Raw genomic sequence first — 25,061 nt, forward strand, 5'->3', positions numbered from 1 at the left:
TCTGGCACCTTCACAGAGGCAAAACACCAAAAGATCATAAAAGAGAACCACTACATAAGACCAGAGCTGACAGGCAAGGTTGTGGGCATGTGCCTTTTATGGACAAGCCTGGGACTGCCCTCTAGTGGCAGCTACACAACAAAGCCCTACTGGATTAGACCTCAGAAACTAAGAAAATCGGTCCTGAGCAGGACCACCCTGTTTCTTGATTATAACCAGTGCTCATTGTCATTAATCAGTTCAGCTAGTATTTATTAACAATGTGCATCGTCTCTGAACTCTGACCCCTGCCTCTCCCACTTCTCTATCTAGCCATCCCTCCATCTTAGCCTTCCCTCCCCCTGTCTAGTCTTATCTTGCTCTTGATTGTGGAGGAACAGCTTTCAATGTATAATCTTAAAAAAAAAAAGAAGAAAGAAGAAAGAAAGAAGAAAGGAAGTTAGAAAGGAAGGGAAAGAGAAAAACACAGACTGGGAAGATTGGTACAGCACTTGCTGAGCAAGCTTACCTGGGCACAGCAGGGAGTCCCTTGTAATCCCAAACACAGAGGTAGACACAAAGATTTTTTTGTTTTTGTTTTCTTTTTTTTTTTTCTTTTCTTTTTTTTTGGAGCTGGGGACCGAACCCAGGGCCTTGGGCTTGCTAGGCAAGCGCTCTACCACTGAGCTAAATCCCTAACCCCTGTTTTTGTTTTCTGACCAGCCAGTCTAGCCAGTTAGTGATATCTGGGTTCAGTGAGAGACCCTGTGTCAAAAAAAAAATAAGGTCGAGTGTAATTGAGAAAGACACTGCTGTTGATTTTCAACCTCCACGCATGCATACACACACGTACATACACAAGAGAGTAAGCCAGATGTGGTGGTGTGCGAATGTAATCCCAGCATACATTCAGGCAAAACACACATTTTAAAAAATTATTTATTGGGGTTGGGGATTTAGCTCAGCGGTAGAGCGCTTGCCTAGCAAGCGCAAGGCCCTGGGTTCAGACCTCAGCTCTGGGGGGAAAATTATTTATTGGGGCTGGAGAGATGGCTCAGCGGTTAAGAACACTGACTGCTCTTCCAGAGGTCCTGAGTTCGATTCCCAGCAACCACATGGTGGCTCACAACCACCTGTAATGGAATCTGATGTCCTCTTCTTGTCTGTAGACAGCTACAGTGTGCTCACATACATAAATATTTTAAAAAATTATTTTGACAGGGTCTCACTATGTAGTTCCAGCTGGCCTGGAACTGACCTCTGGGATTAACAGTGAGCTTCCACGTAGGGTTTGATTGATCGGGTTTTGTTTTGAGACAGGGAGGAGTCTCACTAAGTAGCCCATGTTGACTTAGAACTGGGGATCCTCCTGCTTTCACCTCCCAAATGCCGGGATTACATTAATGTGCCACCAATCTTGGCTCTGTGCCTTGATTTCTACCACCACTCTTCCGCAGTCCGGGAGCGTCAGGGAAACCTCAAGCGTCCAAACCGGCTGTCAGATGGGCTATATTTTTTTTCTTTCTATTTTTTAGTTTTTGCTGTTTTGAGACAGGATTTATGTCTCTATGCCGCTCTGTAACTCTCTTTGTGAACCAGGCTGGGCTCAAACTCACAGAAATCCTCCTGCCTCTGCCCCCTGCGTTCTGAGAGTAAAAGCCTGCACCAATACGCCTATCCAAACTGTATTTTTCAAAATAGGCTCTCGCGCCTAGCTCCGCACGCTGCGGCAGTTCCCCTTTTCACCCGGCGCGCCGCGTCGAGGACAGTGACGTAGGCGGCGGCGCGCGGCGCGGTGTATCCTGGGATATTTAAGTCCGCTCCGCGGCGCGGAGCCGCGATGTCTCCGGCGGCTGCGGCGGCTGACGGAGGCGAGCGGCGGCGGCCTCCGTTGGGCGTACGGGAAGGCCGGGGCCGGACCCGCGGCTGCGGAGGACCAGCGGGTGCCGCGGCACTGGGCCTAGCGCTGCTCGGCCTCGCGCTCTACCTAGTGCCCGCGGCGGCCGCGCTGGCCTGGCTGGCCGTGGGGGCGAGCGCGGCCTGGTGGGGCCTGAGCCGAGAACCCCGCGGCCCGAGGGGCCTGTCGTCGTTCGTGCGCGAGTCGCGCCGTCACCCGCGGCCCGCGCTCACCGCTTCACCGCTTCCAGCCAAGTCTCCAGTCAACGGTAGCCTCTGCGAACCCCGCAGCCCGCTTGGAGGCCCCGACCCCGCTGAACTCTTACTCATGGGCAGCTACCTGGGCAAGCCAGGCCCGCCCGAGCCTGCCCTCCCGCAGGACCCTAGAGACAGGCCAGGGCGCCGCCCACCCTCACGGTTCCCGCCGTCGTCTTCGACGGCCCAGCGAGTCCACCACGTCTACCCCGCGCTCCCCACCCCACTTTTGCGACCTTCTCGGAGGCCGCCCCACCGGTAAGCCCTGGCTGTCTTCCCAGGGTGGGTCTCTGCGGCAGAGGATTAAACCTAGAATCTGATTTAACTTACCTTCCCTTTTTCTTTACTTTGCCTTTTCCCTTTCTTTTTATCCTTACTCCCTTTCTCTCTTTTTCCATTACTCTCCTTTCTCTTTACTCTTTTTTTTTTTCTCCTTTTTCTTTTTTAAGGTAGGGTGTTTGGTGGCATAGGCTGTCTGGTCAAAAACCCTTTCTTTGGCTGAGTCTGTCCTTGAACTCATCCTCCTGCCTCCATCTTCTGGGTGAGTTCACGGACAGGATTACAGGTTTGCACCAGGTTGTATGCTGTGCTGGGATCGAATCCACAGCTTCATTCATAGCTGGCAGGCAAGCACTCAACCCGTTCCCTAGTCTTTGGGGTTTTTTGTTGTTGTTGTTTTGTTTTTGAGACAGGATCTCATATAGCTTGATCTGTCCCTTGAATTCACTCTGTAGGTGAGGGTGACTTTGGACTGCTGACCCTCCTGCCTCTACCTACTAAGTGCTGGGATTACAGGTGTGCTCCACTACACTCAGCCTAGATTCTGGATAAAAGCATTTTTATTTTTAAATTGCATATGCATGTAGAGATCAGAGGACAGCTTGCTGGAGTCATTTTTCTCCTTCCATGTGAGTTTGAGATTGGTCTCAGGTCATTAGACTTGGCAGCCAGCTCAAGTCATTTCACTGTCCTTGATAAGTGTGCCTAGTTGAGTTGATGAATACCCGTTAATGTTTTGTTTTTGCTGTGTATTGTATATTTCAAACACAAGTTAGGGGGAAAAAAAAACTATTCCTACACACTCCAACTGCATGTGCTTTTCTTCCAAAGTACCTGTGTGGGCAAGTCCACAGTAGAGACAACCATTAAGCAACTGATATTTCCTGCCTTCGGATGAAATGGAAGAAATTTGCCATAAAAATGCTACGTTCCCTGTTGCTTGAGAAAAAATAAAGTTTAAGCTGTTAGTGTCACCGAGCGCTTTGTCTAGCATGCACACACCCCTGGGTTTTATTACCACCACTGTCAAAAAATAAGATAAAAATGGAAAGAGAGGGGTTGATACTCTCTGGAAAAGAAGTGTTATTGCCTCTTGTTTCTGCAGTCAGTTGAGTTTGGTATTAAGACTGTGGCTCCAGCACGTGTCTCTCTCCTGTTCTCCACAGAGATTGTGGGCCTTTATCCAGTCGGTTTGTTATAACACCCCGAAGACGATATCCCATTCAGCAAGCCCAGTATTCCTTGCTGGGGGCACTTCCAACCGTATGCTGGAATGGTGGCCATAAGAAAGCCGTGCTATCTGCACGGAACTCGAGGATGGTGTGCAGCCCAGTGACAGTGAGGATTGCCCCTCCAGACAGCAAGCTATTTCGCTCACCAATGTGAGTACCTGTGTGTGTGTACAAACTTGTGTGTGCACAAACTTGTGGGTGCACGTAAGCACCTGTACCTGTGTGGAGACCAGAAGAAGGCCTTAGGACTCTTTCATTGCCCTCAGATTTTTCCTTTGAAGCCAGAGTTTCTCTGAACCTGAGGCTCCTGTTTCAGTCTAGCTGTTCCAGCCCCAGTTGTCCTTTTTCCTTTGGAGCTGCATTTATGGGGTATGCAGGATCCCTGGATGGTTGTATGGGTCCTGGATCTGATCTTCAGTCCTTGTGATTGTGCAACTCTGTCACTCTCCAATGTGCACGTACTCACACACAAGCACACGTGTGCGCATATTCACAGACCAGGCTGGCCTGAAATTGAGTAGCTCAAGCTGTCCCAAAACTCAGGATGATCCTCCTGCCTCTTACTGTTGGGATTAAAGGCACAAGCCACCATTCCTGACTTAGTAGTCATGGTAGTTTGTACACGTAGATGAGTCAAGGCCTTGCTTGTTGGTTAGCTTCTGGATTCTGTTCTGTACATGCATGGTACTTAAAATAGCCTGTCTCCAGAATCTTCTCTCTCATTATAGGCCGGAGCAGATACTTAGCACCACACTGTCTTCACCATCAAGTAATGCCCCAGACCCTTGTGCAAAGGAGACGGTGCTGAATGCCCTCAAGGAAAAGAAGAAAAGGACAGTGGCAGAGGAAGACCAGCTGCATCTTGATGGCCAGGAAAACAAGAGAAGGTAATAGGCGGTCTCAGTAGAGTGTAACTCCTTCCCAGGGGAATCAGAGTAAATGTTGGTGACTACCATGAAGGTATAAGGGGCCCAGCTCCAGTATGAACCATGGAGCAGCTTGGTAACAAGGGCTTTCATAGTGCTCACCTCTTAGGGCACGGGTTAGGTAAGTGTCGTCCTTACACCCTTAAGCCTGCATTGGCATTGGCCCTCACTCACCACCCACCCACTCAACACACCCTTCTCTCCCAGAGTTCTGAGGCAGATCCATGTTAGACTCTACAACTCCTAGGCCTTCTACCTCTAAAATGGTGGCCTGTGTGACCAGCTATCTGCCTTGGATGCTAATCTGTTGAATTTTATTTTCAAAAGTAAATGCTCAAAGGCTCCCCCATCCAGTTGTGTTCTGTTTGTTTGGTTTTGTTGTTGTTGTTTTGGTTAAATACCAGTAGTGTTGTTGAATGAAAGGCATAGTAGGGCTGTCAGTGATGAGCAGGGCCAATTTCCTCTTTAGTATATGAGAACTCAGTGAGAATAGAGAAGGCAGCTTCCTGACTGTACAGAGGGAAGGTTGAAGAGGGTCATTAGGAGATATAGGACCTTTGTTTTTTGAGGTCATTGTTACTGCTTTGTGGTCCTGGGAATGAAACTTAGGGCCTCCTGCATGCTATGCAAGTGTTCATCTGCCAAGCCAAACCCCCTAGTTCCCAGTGTAGGATTCCAGGCAATAGCTGTGTCACTGACTGTATACCCAGCCCTCTTTCAAGCAAACAAATTTGTGTGTGTTCACATATATACATAATAAGCAAATACACACACACACACATACACACACACACACACACCCCTATACATAGGGCTATGTGTAGTTTGCTTTTTTTTTTTTTTCTATTTTACTATTTTTTATATGCTTGGTGTGCATGTAGTTCAGAAGAGTTCAGAAGTTCAGAGCTCCTGAAACTGGAGTTTGGATAATTATGAGCCTCAGTGTGGGTGCTAGGTTCTCTGCAAAAAACATCCAGTGCTCTAAACTACTGAGCCATTTTTCCAGCCTCAATTTCTGAAATTTTAAAATTGCATTGTATTCATTTATTTGGGGGTGGGGGGTCTAGAAGGCATATAGACTTGCCACACAAGATATGTGGAAGCCAGAGAGCATCTTAGAGGAATTGGCTCTCTCCTTCCGCCATGTGGGCTAGGATAGCATTCAAGTCGTCAGACTTGGTGGCAAGTACCCTACTCACACTGACCCAGCTCTCTAACGTACTGCGTTTTCCTGGGAAGGGTGTGTTTGAGACGGCTTTGCTATTTACCTCTGGCTGACCACTTGCTGTCTAGATCAGGCAGTCTTCTTTCCACGTGCCAACACTCCTTGCAAGGCTGCTTATTTAAATGGCTGACAAGGTCATTACGGGTAGTTATGAGTGTATGAGACCTGGAAGGAGGAGCGTGTTAGAAATGAGGAAGAGCTCCTGAGGACATGGTGCACCACACATCTAGGAAGAATAGCTGCCATCCCCTTTGCCTGGACTACTCAAGAGCTGACAGATTTTCAATTGACCATTTCCAATACTGGATGACAAAAATAAAGTGAAGGAGATTTGCTCTTCTTTTTGAGACAGTTTTTATAGCCCAGGCCAGCTTGTAATTCACTGTGTAGCCTAGGCTGGACTGGAATTCATAATCATTCTGCCATAGCCTCCCGAGGGCTGGGTTATATGTGTGCATCGCCATGCCTCACACTGGTTAGAAATGACACCTTAAGAAGTGGCACCTGAGGGTTGGGGATTTAGCTCAGTGGTAGAGCGCTTGCCTAGGAAGCGCAAGGCCCTGGGTTCAGTCCCCAGCTCCAAAAAAAAGAACCAAAAAGAAAAAAAAAAAAGAAGTGGCACCTGCACGTGTGGACTAAAGGCTATCAGAGGAGTTGCAGGCATAGCAAGTAAGCAGCTGTGCTGATGCCCCAGAGCTAAGCAGGAGCGACAGCTGATGGCCAGGGAGGAAGTGACAATGGCTGTGGTCCAGGTAGGTGTCTAGGCCCTGGCGCACTGAGGCTGAGGACTCCGATATCTTCCCTGTAGTTGGAATGTCGCAGGGCCCTCTCTCTGTGTGATGTACAGGGCTTCCTTGCGCCTTTGGAGCACTGGATGTATGTGACCTGTAATGTAGCTACGTCTGTGATTGTAACATCTTGATAGGAAATTGGCCACTACAACCTGGTAAGTCTGTAGAGCATGCTTGCTGGCCCCGGTAACCTCTGCACGGTGGAGGCTGATCCAGAACGGTTGGAAGTTTGGGGACAGCCTGGGGCTGTGTGAAATGTTGTGGTGTAGTTTGGGCAGAATAACAAGAACTTAATTCAAAATGGTTTTCCTTCATGTGGTACACCTGAGCAGTTGAGGCATTTTGGAGATTTTTTTCTTATTCCTTAGTTACCAGGTCAATCTTAGAGTAATGTACTTTACAGAACTGAATGGTTTGAAACAAACTTTTTCTTGTTTAGCATGAAATGTATACTCTATAGAGGTGGGGCTGGGCCCCAGGAGTATGAAGAAATGCTTTCTGTCTTCTTTACTTACATGTTTGTATGGGAGTTGGTTCACACAGGCGGTCAGAGCACAGCTTGTGAGGGTCCGTTTTCTCATTCCACTGTGTAAGGTCCAGGGAATGAAAGGGGTTGGGAGGACAGGCACACTGTTTCATGGAGGACTCTTTTGATTTATCACAGACGCCACGATAGCAGTGGGAGCGGACATTCGGCATTCGAGCCCCTTGTGGCCAACGGAGTCCCTGCTGCATTTGTGCCTAAGTAAGTGAGGTCCTCGGTGATGGAATGCTACTGCTTAGGAATGTGCTTCCGACAGCATCTGCCCTGTCACTTCTCTCTGCGCTCCGCAATGTGTCCACTTCACATGCTTAAGTCTGGAGGAACATTCTAATTCCCGTGACACAGATATTTCCTCTCCAGTTTCTTTCCAGGTTTTTCTATTAATATGGGTGAAATACCCAGAGGACCTGTGTTTAGTGACATGTTACATATATATAATTATATATGTGCTGTTGCAGTATATATGTGATGACTATATATTACGCTAGTGTGTTGTGGTAATCTTTCTGGAGTAAGCACTCTGATACCCATGAGAGAAGAGAGCAGATGTGGTCACTAGTTGACGGAAGCCAGGATAGCTCCTAAGAGCTTGCTCCTGGGCCAGTTCATAGTCTCATCTCATACTCATCTAAGCTACGAGGTGGGGCAAGTAAGCAAGTACATTTTACAGGTGCGTACGAGCAGTCGGGTTGTTTCGAGGGTGTATTATAGTGAACAGGAGAAGCTAAGTAAACCACTAAGTAACATAGTAAGTCTGTGTCTAATGCTTGCTCTATCTCACTCTACTTGACTAATGTTAGTTTGATCCTTCACAAATGGATCACAAGGCTTCTGCTGTGCATGAAATGTTGTGATATGGAATATCTCGACATTTGAGTTTAAAATGTGTGAGAGGAAGTCTGCATGGAAGGAACATAGGCTCCATATGATGAAAAGGCTCCGTCAAGCCTTGCATTCAACTCGCTGTACTGCACTGTGGGAGGCATGCACACATGTGTGGACCACCGAAATATGAAAGGCCCTTAAACAGGCAAAAGGTCGGTGAGGAGGCTTTGAAGGCCCCAGTCCAGAGGACTGTCTCAAAGCAACACAGGTGTCTGGGAGCTAGCTAAAGCGGTGGAGTGCTGGTGGAAGGAGGGGACATTGCTGGCTCTGCTGCAGCAGGCTGCACAGGTGAGAGAGAAGAAGCACACTGCCACAGTTGTCCGTGAACTGGCTTATGGTTGATGCGGGTTGCCCTGGGAAATGGTAAGGGGACCATACCGTAGCAGGGCTAAGCAAAACAGAAAGGACTATGGGAGATTTCTCTTTTTGTTTGGAGTCTCAGGACAGAGTAGTTGGTGCTCAACTCTGAGTTTTCTCTTAGCAGCTTTATTGAGGGATCATTGACAGATGTTAAACTGATGTCCCCTTGATGCCACAATCAAGGTGTAGCTCTTCCTGTTTGTGTTTCCCATGCTGTGGCTTACCCAGTCACTTTGTCAGATACAGGCGGCCATATCATCTGCTGATAGTGCCTGCGATCACACACCTGCCTGCAGTAGCCTATGTCCTCCTCTTCCTTTCCATTAGGCCTGGCTCCCTGAAGAGAAGTCTGGCTTCCCAGAGCTCGGATGACCACTTGAACAAACGGTCTCGCACCTCCTCTGTGAGCTCCCTGACTAGCACGTGCACAGGAGGCATCCCCAGCTCCAGCCGCAACGCCATCACCAGCTCCTACAGCTCCACCCGCGGCGTCTCACAGGTGGGTCTCCGTGAGCAAAGGGGCAGACCTCCCTCCTGCTTTGCACTGAACCTGGCTCTAGCCTGAAGTAGCAAATAAACGAGATCGGTGGGATAAACAGCAAGCAAACCTGGTACAAACAGAGAGCCTGCAGATAGAGACTGAAAAGCAGTGCGGTAAATGGGACTGAAAGAGTTTGTTCAGTGTGGAATATAAAGGAGATTTATAGGCAGCTAGAATTTAGTGTGAGTTTTGATGCATGAAGAAGTTGTCATTTTGTTTAGAGTTAGTTAGCATCCATAGGCGGGGAAGCCAGGCAGCTCCACTGGCAGGCGTGCTTGGGGTTGAGCATTGGTATTGACACTAGGAGCTGCACAGGCTCCTGCAGGTAGATCAGTCGCCCTTTGTGGTTTTCCTTTTGTTTTTGAGACACGGTCTCATGTGTCCCCTGGCTGTCCTGAAGCTTGCTGTACCTCAGGCTGGCTTGAACGAGCAGTGAGCCTCCTCTTTCTGCCTCCCGAGGATTAGGTCTCCAGCTTGCACCTCCATACCCAGCTGGTATTTTATATTCATATTCATATTCATGGGGTGTCAGAATCTGTAAAAGTACAGGGTGTACTTGTTATTGTAGGTGATTTTTGTTGGAATAATGAATACAAGTATTACCTTTTTATTTTTTTTAATTTTTTTTTAACTTATTATTTTGCAGTGTGTGGTGGAATACATGGTCTACGTAGTAAATTGCAATCAGGGCTATGCAGTAAGACATGGTCTTAAAAAAAATAAAAGAAAAGAAAAATTATTTGGGCCTCTGTGAGTTTAGGGGCAACATATGTATGCAGGTGCCCAGAGGCCACCAATCTCCTAGAATAGGACTCTAGTACTTGTGAGCAGACTGGTGTGGAGGCTGGGAACCAACCTGGGTCGTGCTCAAAAGCAGCAAGTGTTTCTTAACCACTGAGCCAGCTCTCCACACTCTCAAAGAGGTTATTTTTAGTTTTGCTGTAGTTGTTTGTTTTTTCTTTTTAGTTTTTTCAGACACAGTCTCTCAGTAAAATAGCCCTGGCTGTTCTAGAACTCAATATGTAGACCTGTCTGGCCTTGAACTCAAAAAATCCACCCTCCTTTGCCTCCCTAGTGCTGGGATTAAAGGTGTGTGCCTCCCCGTCTGGCCAGTTCAGAACGTCTGCCAGTAATGGTCTCAGATGTGTCTCTGCTTGACTTGCAGCTGTGGAAGAGGAGTGGCCCCACCTCTTCTCCCTTCTCCAGCCCAGCTTCCTCCCGCTCCCAGACACCAGAGAGGCCAGCCAAGAAGACAAGGTGATCATCGTTCCCTCCTGGTCACTTTGTATGGACGGGGCAATGGGCTTAACAGGGATTAGCTGGTGGGCTGCTTTCTCTGACTCAGCAAATCAAAGAGTCAAGCCCCAGAAAAGTAGCAAAGAGCCTGCTAGAGTTATGTCCCTGTCCTACAGTGAGAGCAGCTGATGGCTGGAGTTCCTTCTCTGTCTCATACTCCACTGGGAGTGGTGCAGAGTGGACCCGGTCAGCAGGGAGCCTGAGTCTCTCGCCCCAGTTCACCCTTCCCTGGAGCTCAGCTCCCTCAAGGATCAGGTCTGTCTGTGTCTGGCCCCACCTCCCCAACTGCCACCCAGCCTTTTTTTATTCTGTCTGTCTGTCTGTCTTGGGCCTGCTTCCTCACCAGTTCCTCCTTGTTCCTGGCACTAACCTACCATTAGAGCCTGAAGATGTAGTCTGGGACCCTGGACTTGGCAGGCTTTGAGTAAAGCTTTGCAGATCCCTGTTCTGTATTTGATTAAAGGCTGGTTGTTCATGGCCTCTGTCAACTCATAGTGATATGCTGACACCTAGAGCTGTGGTTTTTCTAGACTTTGCCTGTGTAGGAATGTGCAAGTGTGTGTGTGTGGGGGGGGTGCCATGCAGCCTCCAGGCCTTCCCAAGTAAACCCTAGCTTTTCACAATCTCCACAGAGAGGAGGAACCATGTCACCAGTCCAGTTCTTCAGCTCCCTTGGTGACAGACAAGGAGTCCCCAGGAGAAAAGGGTAAGTAGAGAAGCCATGGGAGCCGAGAGTGGCATCTCCAGTGGAAGTTAGCCACTGTGTGGCTTGGAAGATAGTTGTAGCCCTTTGGAGGTCCAGCATAGGAAGGGGGTCCACTGTAGAATATGAGCTCAGGGTTGGGCTCTGAGGAGTGGGGTCACAGCTGTTCCGGAAGCAGTCAGAAACAACACTAACACAGAAAACAATCTCTTCCAAACTGTCTTGACCTTGACTAGGGAGGCCAGCAACCCTGTGTTTCTGTAGTTACAGATCCAGCCATGGGGAAGCAGCAGAGCCTGTGGACTTCCCCACCCACACCTGGCAGCTCCGGGCAACGCAAACGCAAGATTCAGCTGCTGCCCTCCCGGCGAGGGGACCAGCTCACCTTGGTATGTCTTATCCATCCCTCTCAGCTCTTTTAGTCTCAGGGAGTCTGGGGCAGGTTTCCACAGCTTCTGGGGTTGGTCTAACCTGCCTCTGTTTGCTTGGGCAGCCTCCACCCCCTGAGCTTGGCTATTCCATCACTGCCGAAGACCTGGACATGGAGAGGAGAGCCTCACTGCAGTGGTTTAACAAGGTCTTGGAGGATAAGATGGGTAAGACCGTGGAGCTCAGCATGCTCTGTGTGTGTTTCAGCTTTCCTGGGAAGAGAAGTTGTAGAATACTTGATTTTCCATTTAGTTCTGAGTCTCATCTTCCAAGACTGCCTTCAGAGTCATAATACTGCTGCTTGAGCCTCCAAAGTGCAGGGTTTCAGATGTGTGCCATCACAACCAGCTCTTGGGTCTTTGTCCCCACTTGTTCTACCAGGGGCCTTATTACCAGGAGCTGTCACCAATACTTTCCCATGGGAAATGGGAGTTTTGTATAGTGTGTGAAAATAGAGTTACTGTGTAACTGCTTAGTCTCCCATTCATAGTCCTCTTGCCTGCACTCCCGTGTGCTGGAGCACAGGCCGTGTGCCACCAGTGAGGTTAGGGAAGCATTTCTGGACAGGCGTTTCTGAATCGGGAAGGAGGTCCGATGTAAAAAGCTTACCTTTCCTCTGCAGATGATGCCTCCACCCCAGCCACTGACACCTCCCCTGCCACCAGCCCTCCCTTCACACTCACCCTGCCTACCGTGGGGCCTGCTGCCTCACCAGCCTCCCTCCCAGCTCCCAGCTCTAACCCACTGTTGGAGAGTTTGAAGAAGATGCAGGAGTCTCCAGCCCCATCCTCCTCAGGTAAGCAGAGCAGTGTGCCCTGGAATTACAGGCTTTTGACATGACGGGAGTGTGTAGCCTGTCAGTTCAGGGCTTCAGAATGCCCTGGTCTGGAAATACACAGGGAGGCGGGCTGTAATACTGGGTTCATGGTTGAAAGGCAGCTAGCTGCCCTAGCGGTCCTGAGTGTGTCTTCTCTGCATTGAGAACGCTGTCTTCTTTGGGAGGTATGAACAGTGCGAGGCATCTATAGCTTTCTGGACCCCAAACCTAGGGTAACCGAAATCCCTTTCTCTGGGTGGGACTAGTGAGCCTTACCAGCTAATGCCTTCATGGCCCACACTTGCACACGCCGTGTAGTTGACGTCTCACACTGGAGTGCAGGCGTGCTGATGTAGCTCTCGGGGCTGCCAGACACTCTTTGCTGGGTTGGTAAACATGATGGGCCTTTGTCCCATGTAGACAGGGAAGTTGCAGAGCTGCAGGAATAGCATTTTCCTTCATGACCACAAATGCAGCCCCAGATAGGCTCCCCTGCTTTCCCTTCTGTCTTTGCTGGAATCTGTGGGGGTACAAATGTCTTGAGTCGTGGTGTGGTGGTGGTTGCTGGAGGGTGCAGGCGTGTTGAGTGCCACTCTCAGACTTCCTCAGGACTCACCTCACTTCTTCTCTTCCCAGAACCTCCTGAGACAGCAACAGTTGCGGCCCCTTCACCTCTGAAGACACCTAGCCTCCTGGCCCCTCTTGTCTCACCACTGACAGGGCCCCTAGCCAGCACCTCCTCAGACTCCAAACCTACAACCACCTTCCTGGGGCTGGCTTCTGCTTCATCCGCCACACCACTCACTGACACCAAGGCCCCTGGAGTCTCTCAGGCCCAGCAGTCTGTCAGCACCCCAGCCTCCACAGCTCCCTCCCCAACTCCAAAGCCCAGCACTCTGTTCGGGATGCTGAGTCCACCTGCCAGCTCCTCTTCCCTTGCCACTCCTGGCCCAGCTTGCGCTTCTCCCATGTTTAAGCCCATTTTCCCAGCCACACCTAAGAGTGAGAGTGATAATCCCTTGCCAACTAGCTCCTCAGCCGCCACGACAACTCCAGCCAGCACCGCCCTCCCCACAACAGCCACCGCCACAGCTCACACTTTCAAGCCCATTTTTGAGAGCGTAGAGCCATTTGCAGCCATGCCCCTGTCAACTCCCTTCTCCCTGAAGCAGACAACTGCTCCAGCCACCACTACAGCCACATCAGCTCCTCTCTTCACTGGCCTGGGCACTGCCACTTCCACAGTGGCCTCTGGCACCACAGCTTCTGCCTCCAAGCCTGTGTTTGGCTTTGGAGTGACCACTGCAGCGAGCACTGCCAGTACCATAGCTTCCACCTCCCAGTCACTTCTGTTTGGGGGAGCCCCGCCTGTTACTGCTTCCAGTTCTGCCCCAGCCCTGGCCTCCATCTTCCAATTTGGCAAGCCCCTTGCCCCAGCAGCGTCTGTGGCAGGCACCTCCTTTAGCCAGTCCCTTGCCAGCTCTGCCCAGACTGCTGCCAGCAATAGTAGTGGTGGCTTCAGTGGTTTTGGTGGGACCCTCACCACCTCCACCTCTACCCCTGCCACCACCAGCCAGCCCACTCTGACCTTCAGCAACACTGTCACCCCCACCTTCAACATTCCCTTTAGCGCCAGTGCCAAGCCTGCGCTCCCAACCTACCCCGGAGCCAACTCACAGCCCACATTTGGAGCCACTGATAGGGCCACCAAGCCGTCACTTGCCCCAAGTTTTGGCAGCTCTTTCACTTTTGGCAACTCTGTGGCCTCAGCCCCGTCGGCAGCCCCGGCACCAGCCGCCTTTGGTGGTGCTGCACAGCCAGCTTTCGGAGGGTTGAAAGCCTCAGCCTCCACCTTCGGCACCCCTGCCAGCACTCAGCCGGCTTTTGGTAGCACCACCTCCGTGTTCTCCTTTGGTTCAGCCACCACATCTGGCTTTGGTGCCGCTGCCGCCACCACACAGACCACCCACAGTGGGAACAGCGGCTCTCTGTTTGGCAGCTCTACTCCATCCCCATTCACATTTGGTGGCTCAGCAGCTCCTGCTGGCGGTGGAGGCTTTGGGCTTAGTGCTACACCAGGTACCGGCTCCACCTCTGGAACTTTCAGCTTTGGATCTGGACAGAGCGGGACCACGGGCACCACCACCTCCTTTGGGGGAAGTCTGAGTCAGAACACCCTGGGCGCACCTAGCCAGAGCTCACCTTTCGCCTTCAGTGTGGGCAGCACACCTGAAAGCAAGCCTGTGTTTGGAGGTAAGATTGGCAACCCTGTTAGGGGTTAGTGCACCATAGTCGTCTGCATTGTTAGAGGCCAACTGGCAATCCAAACTAGAGATGATGGTAGCCCTGTGCAGTGAAGAAAGGTTTCTGGAGGCTTGGAGAGGTGACTGGTCTTAGGTCTTTGGCTGTATGTCTGTCTGTTTACCACATGTGTGCTGGTGCCCACCCCCAGCAGCTACAAGAGGGCGTTAGATCCCTGGGACCTGTGAGCTGCCATGTGGGTGCTGGAAATTGAATCTAGGTCTCTGGAACCATTGAGCTATCTCTCCAGCCTCAATTAGAAAACCAAAATCAATGCCTTTGAAGAAGTAATGAATGGAAGGAAAAATGTTTGGTTTATGTGCTTGGTGTTAACCTGTGCGTACAGTCATTCCTAGCTTTATCTTGTATGGTTACTTGTGCTTGTACAGGAAGCACTTTTAACTCACCAAGCCATCTCCCCAGCTGCTGTAATTTATAGTGTGTATGTATGCACGTGCATGCGTATACATGTACATGCACATTACCATGGTGTACAGATAGAGGTCAGAGTGTAACTTTATGGAGTAGGTTATCTTTCCCTTTCCTTAAATTCTGGGACTAAAACTCGGGTTGCCCAACTTGTGCTGCAAGTGCTTTCACTCTGAGCCATCGCACTGGCTTCTGTTTGCTGTGTGTGTGTGTGTGTGTGTGTGTGTGTGTTACTGCTTCCTAGTGTAACCCAGGTTGCCCTCTAATTCAAGATCTTCATACTTCATCTTCCCAAAGCTGCAGGGGAGGGTAGCGTCACAGCATAGAGGCAGAAGCAGGAATGGTGGATTCATGTGCAGAGAATAGGCAAGATTGGCTGGAGGTTGCAAGGCTGGCAGAGTTCAGGGTTAGTCATAGCCAGGATTCATTGCCTGGATTTTAAATGTCCAGGGAAGTCACAGCAGAATTTCAAGCCTAAGGGTGAAGAGGTCGTACAGCAGTGTGCAGAGTGCGTTTTGGTCCTAAGAGCTGCTGACTTCTTCAGTAAATAGAAGCGCTTAGTGAAGTGAGGAAGATGGACCAGGGCAGGAGGCAGGTCTGTTGAGTGAGTTGTCAGGAACATGAGAAAGGGGATGTAAGGGAGGACAGTGGAAGGCTTGCTCACGTAGCTTGCAGAGGTTCAAGCAGCCTCTGGAATAAGGAGGTGGATGTGGCTGGGGAGACAGCTCAGTAGTCAAACTGCCTGATGCTTGCAGTTGAGGATCTGAGTTCAGTCTCCTGTGCTAAAGCGTGCTGAGGCCGTGGGAACCTGTAAATCCCAATGCTGGGTGTGTGGAGGTAGGCAGATCCTCTAAACTCACCGTCCCTCTAGCCACCATAGCCAGCTCCAGGCCAGTGAGAGACTCAGACACCCAGTGTCAACCTCTGGCTTCTGTACACTCCCATAGAGGAGTACTGCTCTGGTGCAGATACACACACAACAGATAACACTCGGACAGAGTTCGTGTGTGTGTCGTTCGCACTAAAAGATCATGAATCTTGCTCACTTAAGAATGGGGATGGGGAGGGATCAGGATCCTTGTTGGGGGGAGGGTGGTGATTGACAGGTTACCCTCCAAAGGACCACCACTGTTAGTAAGAGCCTGGTGACCTGAACCACAGGAATTGGCCTGGGTGTGGTAGTGCATGTCCGTCATCCCAGCACCTAGTCTTGGGCAGGAGGTTGGAGAGTTGAAAGCCAACGTGGGCTACATAGCAGAAGACCCAGTCTCAAAAAAGCAAAACAAAGAAATTGGGAGTTTGAGATAGAAGGGGAGAGAAGTGGTCTGGAGTCAGCATCAGAGCCAGACAGCCCCGAGACAACTACACACAGGCAGAGCAGGGGCCATTCCCATAGGGCATGCTGAGAAGAAGAGGGGCCCTCCAAGATGAGTGAGGGGAAGGGGCAGGGAGGGCTAACCTGACAGCCCCACATCTCACTGCACTTGTATAATGGAGGGGTGGCAGAGACTGGTTTCATCAGGCCTGGAGCTGAGGGTTGGTGTGATAACAGTCTGGTCTCTAACTCTTCTGTCTCCCCTTTAGGCACATCCACACCTACTTTTGGGCAGAGTGCCCCTGCCCCAGGAGTCGGCACCGCAGGCAGCAGCCTCTCATTTGGGGCCCCTTCAACGCCTGCCCAAGGCTTTGTTGGAGTTGGACCTTTCGGTAAGTCACCAGTCTGTGTCAGCATGGCATCCTTGTCCCTTGAGTGGGGAGTGATTAGGAGTATAGCAGGTTGCTGGCCCTCAGGGTTCAGGGAAGTCGGACAGCAAAAGTTGTCTTCTCAGGAAGCTCAAGTATTTGAGGAGCCAAGTGCTGGTGTTTTATTTATTTCTGTGTGCATTTGTGTTTTCCTGCATATTATCTGTCTGTGTGAGGGTGTCAGAGTCCCTGAACTGGACACTTGTGAGCTGCTATGTTGGTGCTGAGAATTGAACTCAGGACCTCTGGAAGCAGCAGCCAGTGCTCTTAACCACCGAGCCATCTCTCCAGCTAAGAGCTGTGAGGGCTCCCCATGACTTCAGAAGCCCTAGTGAAACACTTAGGTTTCTGCTATTGACTGACTTCCCAGATCAGGGCACCAGCACATTCTCCGTGGCGGCAGCTGCCCTGATAGTCTTGTTACCTCTTCCAGGATCAGGAGCCCCTTCCTTTTCCATTGGCGCGGGATCCAAGACCCCAGGGGCTCGACAGCGACTTCAGGCCCGAAGGCAGCACACCCGCAAGAAGTAGCCTGCCTGCCTGCCTGCACCCCCACCCCTGCCTGGACCTGGACCTCAGCACCTGCTAGGAAGAGCCTCTGACCCTGCAAATCCCATAGCAAACCCAGCCGTCACCAGGGTGGAAGTCTGGCCCTTTCTGTCTAGAGGAAGCATGTGCCCCGGGGAGGGGCAGTTTACTTGAACAGTCACACTGGTTAGGCTGGAGAACTGAAAAAAACATCTGTACATATTGTCCTCTTGCTGCCCCAGCGCTTGTTTAGTGTATAACCTAGGCAGCCCCCCTCTCCTTGGGCACCATCTCTGCTGGCACCCACTTGGATCCCTGATACATGAGGTGGGATTGGGGGAAACGGAATGTCCCTAGCTTTGCCTGCTTGGCTTGGCCGTGAGTGGTTCTCTTCCTCTGATCCCCTCAGGGTCTCTCCCTATTTCTTGCTGCTTTGTCCTTCACCGGTCCTCTGTGAGATTCATTCCTTTTAAATGGCGGTGAATCTTGCTTTGCCTTGGAGACCCCAGTGGGCGCTGTTTTGCCTCTGTTTAGTCTCCAGCCCTCTGCTAATCCAGCCTCTGAAAAGGTTGGTGGCTCAAGACTGTTAGCCTGGCAGAGCCAGGGAGAAGTCTGCTCCAGGAGGTCCTGGGGCAGGTAGACCAGACCGCCCTCCACTGCTTCTAGCTGCCTCTTCACCTGCCCGCCACCCCACGGGCCAACTTGCCTCTTCGGGATTGTATTTTCCAAGCCTTGTACTGTGTTTGTCTGATGTTAATGTGTGTTGCTCCTTGAATCGAGTTTGGAGGAAGAATTGAATTGTATGTGTGGCGGCATGTTGGTAATGCCGGACTTAATGTCACCTGGGCCTCCTGGGCCTAGCTAATTGAATGCTGAAGTGGCACCGCCACAGTGACAGCCACAGTGCTGACTCCTGAATCTCAATAGTGTTTGACTAAGGGCTGGCAGCCCAGGGGATGGAGCCTGCTGGGAGCAGACTTCCCTCTGTTGGTCCTCCCCATACAGCCCACCCCAGGCCAGGGCGGCTTCTGCCTGTGCTTGGAGCTGTAGATAACCAACTACACTTTTGAGTTCTTAGTTGTATTCCCAAAAGGGTCCTACCTAGCCTGTCTCTCCTTCCAAAGCCACATCACACCCTTAGGCCCAAGCCTGGCTGCCATGTCCGCCCTCTTTGGGAGAAGTATGAATGCGTGTGTCTAAATTAAAAGAAAAAATATTTAAACATTTTTTAACAAAATAAAAATTTATTTTTGTATTTAAGCTAAATTGCCTTTTAAATTCCTTCAAGCTTGGTTCACTGAGGTGGTTAAGTATAAATGCTATGGAATAGTAGGAATTAGCTGTATAGTTATGCCTGTGTGAAGGAAGGGCTCATAGCCGTCCCCAGCAGCTCTCCTGAGGGGGCAGAGCTCCTTCTAGACATGTCGTGTAAGTGTAACTCTTATTTTATAAACAGTGTGACATAGCTGTAACTGGTCCCCTTTCCTTGTGAGTGGGATTGAATGTTTATGGCAGGGGTTAGGCTGGGTTGTATGGAACTGGAGAAGAGCTGGACCTCAAGTCCCAAATGCCTGTGAGGATGGGGATGGGTGGGGGTCTGAACAAGAAGCCTCTACCTGTGCCTCAGGTAAGGAAGGGCCTCCCTGCAATTCAGTCTGAGCTAATTACCTCAGCTCCACAGCAGGCCTGTATCCAGGGTGCCGGAAGAGGTGTCCTGGAATAGCCTCGGTGTGTGAGCACATCTGTCCGTGCTCACGCTGGACAGGGACAGGGAGGCTGGGGCTTCCACCACAGACTGCGTTTCTGTGAGTGTAGCTGAGATTTTTAGTATGAATGTGAGATTGTTCTTGCTTATGTCATTAAAAATAAAACTGTGATCTGTCCTAGGTCTGAGTTTGCCCTTTATTTGTGAAGCAAAGAACTCTTGAATGGTAGGACTGTGCCCAGTGAGGTTCACATGGCCAGGATATCACCATCACCTTCCCAGATGAGCAGGGTTCCTTCCTCGGACTGTGGGTGGGGCATTCAGTGCCTGTGTGCTTGGCTGCAGGCCGGCACGAGCCGCTGCTTAGCGTCTTCTCTTCCTTTTTGGTGCTTTGCTGAGAGGTTCTGGAACCACTGCACTGGTCTGTGGGGCTGGGCTGGAAGAAGAGGCCAGAGGTTAGCAGATGTGATCACCCACACCTTTAATTTTAGCAGAGGCAGATCTCGTAAAAAGGTTGAGGCTGGGCTTGAGAGATGGCTCAGACGTTAAGAGAACAGATTTCTTCCAGAGGTCCTGGGTTCAATTCCCAGCAACCTCAGGGTGGCTCACAGCCATCTGTAATGGGATCTGATGCCCTCTTGTGGTGTGTCTGAAGTACAGCTACAGTGTATCATATAACTAAAATAAACTTTAAGTAAAGGTTGAGGCCAGCTTGTCTACCTAGACAGTAAGTTCTAGGCCAACCAAGGTTATACAGATACTGCCTCAAACACAAACAAAAACCTCAGCTCCTCGCTCACCTCGGCACCACCTCTGCGCGTTCAAACACAGCAACGAAGAAGCCACCAGTGAGTGTGGTCTCAGGGGAAGCCCGGAGGCAGTGTTCAGACCCTGGAAAGGTGCTCAGACCTCGGTGAGGCCATGTGGGTAAGACAGGAGCCAGCCTGTGGAGGAGGAGAAACTTAGACCCTGATGAGAAACAACCTGTGTGACCTCCCAGACTCCGGGGACAACATTACCTGAACGTTCCAGAGTTCTGCTGTAGAGCCTCCTGGACCACATCTTCATTCTCCTCTTGGCAAAGGGAACAAGTGGAATAGACGAGGCGCTGCAGAGAGGGGAACCTGAGTGCATGGCACAGAGCCCGCTGCTGGAACCCTGCCAAGGCCTGCAAGCGCTCCTTGCTAGGTGTGCCTCCCCCGTGTTCCTCCAGCTGCCGGCTCAGCATGCCTATGGAAAAAGAAGCCATTTCCACACCCAAATCCCCATTTTGGAGATGAGAGCATTTGCCCGAGGTCACAAGTCTGAAGCAACACCAAGAATAACTGGCAGCCTTCATTATCCAAGTTGCTGCAGGCCTATGCCCACGGCCATACTGTCCCCATCTCACCAGAGCCACTACAAGAAGGATCCAGCAAGATGTACTGGACCTGGCCGTAACGCTGGTCAGAGGGAGAAACTGTCAGGAAGTCCTTCTCTGCTACCTCGCAGCAAGAGACCCCAGCCCGAGCCAGCAGTGTCGCCATGGCCGCCAGCCGCTTAGCATCCTGGTCGAAAGCGAAGATCTTCCTAGGAAGAGAGCAGAGGCAGAATGAACTGAGAATTTCCTTTAAGATATCTGTTGAGGTTAGAAAACGATGTTGGAACCCAGGGAACGCGTTACAGAGGTTGTGAGCCACCTGACGTGGGTGCTGAGTACTGAACTCGGGTCCTGGAAGAGCAGCAAGTTCTCACTGAGCCACTTTGCCAGTCCCCGAACTGAACATGGTGGAGAATGGAGGCCCACAGTTAGATAACATCAAACCATAATGTGTACTAAGCCAGGACACAGGCCTGGGGTATATGGCTCGGCAATAGAGGGCTTACCTAGAATCCCCTAGTGAGGGGTTATGAGTGTGGCTCGGTGGTAGAGTGCTTCCCTAGCATGTATAAGGCTTTAGGGGTTCAATCCCCAATGCACTACCACCCAAACCCAAAAAGCTAGGACACTACATATTTCAATCATCTACAAGGGTCCCTGCCACCGCCATCCAGCCTGGGAAACCCCCAAGAGCTGAGGGAGTTTTGCCTCAGACCAACAGCCTGGCTGTGAGCTGCACGAGGCCCTCAGTGAGACTTTCTCCTACAAAGGACAAGATTGGACCCCGCCCCTCCTCTGCCTCAAAGCTCATCACCAGCACTCACCCCTGGTTCTTCAGAAGGGCTGCAATGTAGCTGGTCTTGTTGCCAGGGGCAGCGCAGGCATCAATGACATGGGAGCCTGGTGGAGGAGACAGCAGCATGGCTGGGAGGCAGCTGGCCTAGCAGGACAGAAGATGGCAGGCAGCTGGGTGAGCACGGAGCCCCTGCAGCCACGTCCCCACACTTCCTCCCCGTCACCCTACCTTATCCTGCAGGATGAGGTGGCCAGCACGGTAGAGTGGATGCTCGTGCAGATCTGTCTGTGCAGGAAATACAAGAAGCTCGGGCAGCAAGGGATCCAAAAGAAAATGTTGCCCCTTGAGAGTTCGTAAGTCCTCCAGGCTGGCAAGGGAAAACCACTGGTTAGGTTTTTGTTTTAACCTTTGGTTTTCTGTGTTTAGGTGCTTTGTCAGTGCATACAGTGCCTGCAGAGGGCCAAAAGAGGGAGTCGGATTCCCTAGGACTATGCCAAGGTGCTTCTCGTGTCTGTGGGCTATGTAAAGTGCACGCGCTGTGTTTTCACAGCCCAGGCTATGTGACGTTACACCGTGCAACACCAATATGTGTTGCCGAGAATACCCTGGCTCCAGTAAATTAATTCTGAATTAATTTCGGTCACTGTGCCTTCAGAAACCTTTTACTGTTCCCAAATACTACAAACTGCACATTGTTGTGGGTTTGTTTGGTTGGTTTGGTTTTTCAAACTAGGGTTTCTGTGTAACTCTGGCCGTCTTGGAACTCACTCTTATAGACCAGGCTGGCCCAGAACCTGGAAATCCTAGTGCCTCTGCCTAGCCTATTGGCTGACAGCTGAAGAGGCTGTCGTCTAGACAGGAAGGGTAGGAGACAGCAGTTAGAACAGAGAGCTAACAGAGGGGTCATGGAATGCAGAACAAGAACTGCAATACCAAGGTTCAGGGTAAAAAAAAAAAAGGTCTCAGAAGATACAGAAAAATGCTGCCGGGGCCAGAGACATGGCTCAGCAGTCAGGAACACACACTGCGCTCGCAGAGGACCTACATTCGGTTCCCAGCACCATGTCCAGCAGTTCACCTGCCCTAAAACCCCAACTCCAGAGGGTCCAATGTCCTCTTCAGACACATGCACACACCCACACATAGACATAGACATCATTTAAAACAAAAGGATCATCTTTCAAAATGAAAGAAAATTTTGTTGGGAAAGTAGGAAAAACATATAGAGAAAACAGCCATTACCACCCCCCTCACCCACCCCCATTACCTCCCTCCCCTGCCCAGTCTCTCCTGTCACAGACTCCTATTTCCTTAAGAAATCTGGACACAGATGAAAACAAAGGCACCGGGGCAGGACGCTCAGCTCACCTGGACGCCCGACCCTGATAGGAGAAACCTTGTCTCTTGAAATAATCGATCGCGTCCTCAGGGCAGGTCTTAAGCGTGTTCACACGCACGAACCGTGGTACCTGGTGGGCTAGAAGCCACAGCGGTGAAGTGGGTAGGAAGGCAAGCCCCTCCTGACGGACACCACCCTCCCCTCAGCCTCCAATTCACCTTGGCCAGGTCTCTCTTGCAACAGGTCCTCGTTTCGGCTCACACCCCGATGAACTTTGAGTCGGGCCAACTCGGCCTTGAGCCTTGCCTGGTGCCGGCCCAACAGAGCCTTCCATCGGCCTCCACCCCCTCGAAACCCCTTCCCCAGCAACAATTCATATACTAGCACCTGGATGGGAAAAACAAAAATACATAAACACCATAAAAACCTCCAGTGGGAGAAGTGCCTGTCCAGATGGTCATGTCAACAGAATTTTATTGCCCAAGATCACAAAAGAAATGAATGGCCTGATGTGAGGGCAAATGTCTATAATCCCAGCAACATCAGAGGCACAAGCAAGAAGACTACAAACTAGCTAGGGGCGTGGCTCAGACATAGAGCCCCTGCCTAGAATCCCCCAGTGAGGGGCAGGAGGCGTGGCTCAAGAATACAGCATCTGTCTAGTGATGCTGTCCAATGAGGTATTGCGGGTGTGGCTCAGTGGGAGACCTCTTCTATGGCTTGTTGGAGACTCAAATCTCCAGCATTACAAAAAGACATTCAGGCAGGCAGGCAGGCAAATAGTCAGACGGGAGCAGATTCCGTATGTAAACCCGGTGTCCTCCCCCATGCCTGAAGCTTTCCCCCCAGGTAGCCCCCAACCTTCCTTGCCATCATCACCTTTTCTGGTAGGTAGCCTCTGCTACTGCTAGTTTGCACCTTTGTCCTACTTAACCCTTCACGCAGTGCTCCAAGTGAAGTCACATCTGTCCCAGCTCAACTGGGACCCCAGAAAGAAGTTCAAGAGCTATGCACAGGTGACAGCCTCTGGCCGCCACTCACCTTGGCAAGATGCGGCCGCAGCTTCTTCTCAGCGCGAAGGAGCCCGGCGCTGGCGATCACCGCGTCCAGCACCGCCGAGTAGCGCTGCGTCTCGCACACCAACGCGTACAACTGCTTCAGATTCTGCGCGGCAGAGAAGAGACCCGCTGCATCCAACCCGGGCTTCGCCTCGCACTCCCGCCCGGCCAGGCCCCGCTCCCCAGTCCTCCCTCCCAGCACCCGGCCTCACTACCTGGAAGTTGCTGGAATACACTAGCCCCTTGAGGGAGCCCTGGCGGCTTTCCACGCCGGCCAGGACCGCAGCGGCAGTCGCATACAGCCCCATGCTCTCCCTTCGGCAAAGGCTTTACGACACTGTCGCAAACCTCGGCCTGGCTTCACGGCCGCCGCAACAACTTGTACGACCGGATTTCCGGAGTCAAAGGGCTCGAGCCTTTGTTAGACTTCAGAAAAGGTAGCTTCTCCCCATTTTTAGCGTCCAAAAATTAATCTTAGGTTCTAAAGCCGGGTGTACTGGATCGCGCCTTTAATCCTAGGCGCGTATAAACGGAGGCAGAAGGGTCTCTGCGAGTTCGAGGCCAGCTAGGTTACATAGTTCGAGGACAGCCAGAGCTACATAGTGAGGTCCTATCTCAAAAGACCAAAAAAAGAAGAAAAAAAAATCATTCTATTTTCTTTGTATAGTTCAGTGTCGTTATTTTGTAGTTTTTAAAGTTTTTTTTTAAAGACTATGGAACTCAGAAGTTACCGCAGACTCTCCTAGCAGTCCTGTCTCGGCTTCTCCGAGTGACTGATGAAAGGCTCGGTTAATTAAAGTATCTGCGTAGGTGCCTGACTGAGAGGCTCAGAGTGTTGCTCAGTGGTAGAGCACTTGTCTAGGATCCCCTCTGTGAGTGGCTAGGGTGTGGCTCAGTGGTAGAGCACCTGCCTTAAATCCACTATTGTGTGCTTCGAGTTGTTGAAACCCACCTAGTAAATGTGGGTCTCTGGGGTTCTGTCCCTAGCGCTGGAAAAACTAGTCTAGACTGTTTTTTAAAAAGTGTTTAATAAGGCAGACAGACATTGTCCATAGACATAGAGCACATGCCTAGCCCTGGGATCAATTCTCAACATTATGATGATGATGATAATGATGGTGGTGGTGGTGGTGGTGGGGAGGGGGAGGAGGACTGATGATGTAACTCAGTCTATAGCGGGCTTGCCTAACAAGCAGAAGGCCTTTGGTCCCAGTCCTTGCACTCATAAACCAGGCATGGCACACTTCAAGAGGTAGACGCAGGAGAATCAGGAAAGATTCAAGGTAGTTTTAAGCTAGCCAATTCAGGCCAGCCTGGGCTACATGAGACTCTATCAAAATAATAGTAGTTGGGGCTAAGAGAGGTGGTTCAGCCATTAGAAGCACATGCTGTTCCTAGACACGTTTTGCCGTCAAGGGATCCCATAGCTTCTGACTATTGGCTTACAGCCAATTCTGCTGGGTTCTGCCCAACAGCAACCTAGCAACAGCTTGCGTCATCGGCTGCCACCTGCGCCACTTGCAGGTACAGCAGCAGCATATATGAGGACTGCTCACTACCCAAGCCCCCTCTCCTCTCACTCTCTCTCTGTCCACACCTGCCCTGCCTCTCTTTCTTTTTCTTCCTGCCCCACCCCCTTCTCTG

At 50.9% G+C, this 25,061-nt stretch overlaps 2 protein-coding genes across 3 annotated transcripts; one reads left to right on the forward strand and one right to left on the reverse strand.

Annotated features, from left to right (window-relative positions):
• The first annotated feature begins 1,789 nt into the window (after nt 1-1,789).
• On the forward strand, nt 1,790-19,045 carry LOC116885285 (nuclear envelope pore membrane protein POM 121). The gene is made up of 13 exons (XM_032886532.1): nt 1,790-2,388; nt 3,576-3,791; nt 4,370-4,528; nt 7,248-7,328; nt 8,700-8,871; nt 10,079-10,170; nt 10,842-10,915; nt 11,177-11,301; nt 11,406-11,508; nt 11,964-12,137; nt 12,795-14,411; nt 16,473-16,595; nt 17,065-19,045. Exons 1-13 carry the CDS (start codon nt 1,820-1,822, stop codon nt 17,160-17,162), a joined length of 3,603 nt encoding a protein of 1,200 aa, XP_032742423.1. The 5' UTR covers nt 1,790-1,819; the 3' UTR covers nt 17,163-19,045.
• Nsun5 (NOP2/Sun RNA methyltransferase 5) lies at nt 18,390-23,761 on the reverse strand. 2 transcript variants are annotated; one of them, XM_032886531.1, is made up of 10 exons: nt 23,633-23,761; nt 23,401-23,523; nt 22,578-22,746; nt 22,389-22,497; nt 21,249-21,387; nt 21,049-21,164; nt 20,255-20,433; nt 19,884-20,094; nt 19,673-19,808; nt 18,390-19,300 (listed from the first exon to the last, which is right to left on the reverse strand). In XM_032886531.1, exons 1-10 carry the CDS (start codon nt 23,723-23,725, stop codon nt 19,043-19,045), a joined length of 1,533 nt encoding a protein of 510 aa, XP_032742422.1. In that variant the 5' UTR covers nt 23,726-23,761; the 3' UTR covers nt 18,390-19,042. The 2 variants fall into 2 exon arrangements, with proteins under 2 accessions (XP_032742422.1, XP_032742421.1); XM_032886530.1 differs by having other exon boundaries at nt 19,042-19,300; nt 19,665-19,808; nt 23,633-23,760.
• Between the last annotated feature and the right edge of the window lie 1,300 nt (nt 23,762-25,061).

The sequence above is a fragment of the Rattus rattus genome, chromosome 16, assembly GCF_011064425.1.
Source record: "Rattus rattus isolate New Zealand chromosome 16, Rrattus_CSIRO_v1, whole genome shotgun sequence".
In the NCBI taxonomy this organism is placed as follows: Eukaryota; Metazoa; Chordata; class Mammalia; order Rodentia; family Muridae; genus Rattus; species Rattus rattus.

Bases quoted from the DNA above. Each gene is read 5' to 3' on its own strand.
- LOC116885285 (XM_032886532.1), top strand. From the start codon at position 1,820: ATGTCTCCGGCGGCTGCGGCGGCTGACGGAGGCGAGCGGCGGCGGCCT. The intron at 4,529-7,247 runs GTAATAGGCGGT...GATTTATCACAG, and splicing joins GGCCAGGAAAACAAGAGAAG to ACGCCACGATAGCAGTGGGA. The intron at 10,916-11,176 runs GTAAGTAGAGAA...GTGTTTCTGTAG, and splicing joins GGAGTCCCCAGGAGAAAAGG to TTACAGATCCAGCCATGGGG.
- Nsun5 (XM_032886531.1), bottom strand. From the start codon at position 23,725: ATGGGGCTGTATGCGACTGCCGCTGCGGTCCTGGCCGGCGTGGAAAGC. The intron at 22,498-22,577 runs GTGAATTGGAGG...TGTGGCTTCTAG, and splicing joins GCAAGAGAGACCTGGCCAAG to CCCACCAGGTACCACGGTTC. The intron at 21,165-21,248 runs GTAGGGTGACGG...CTGTCCTGCTAG, and splicing joins ACCTCATCCTGCAGGATAAG to GCCAGCTGCCTCCCAGCCAT.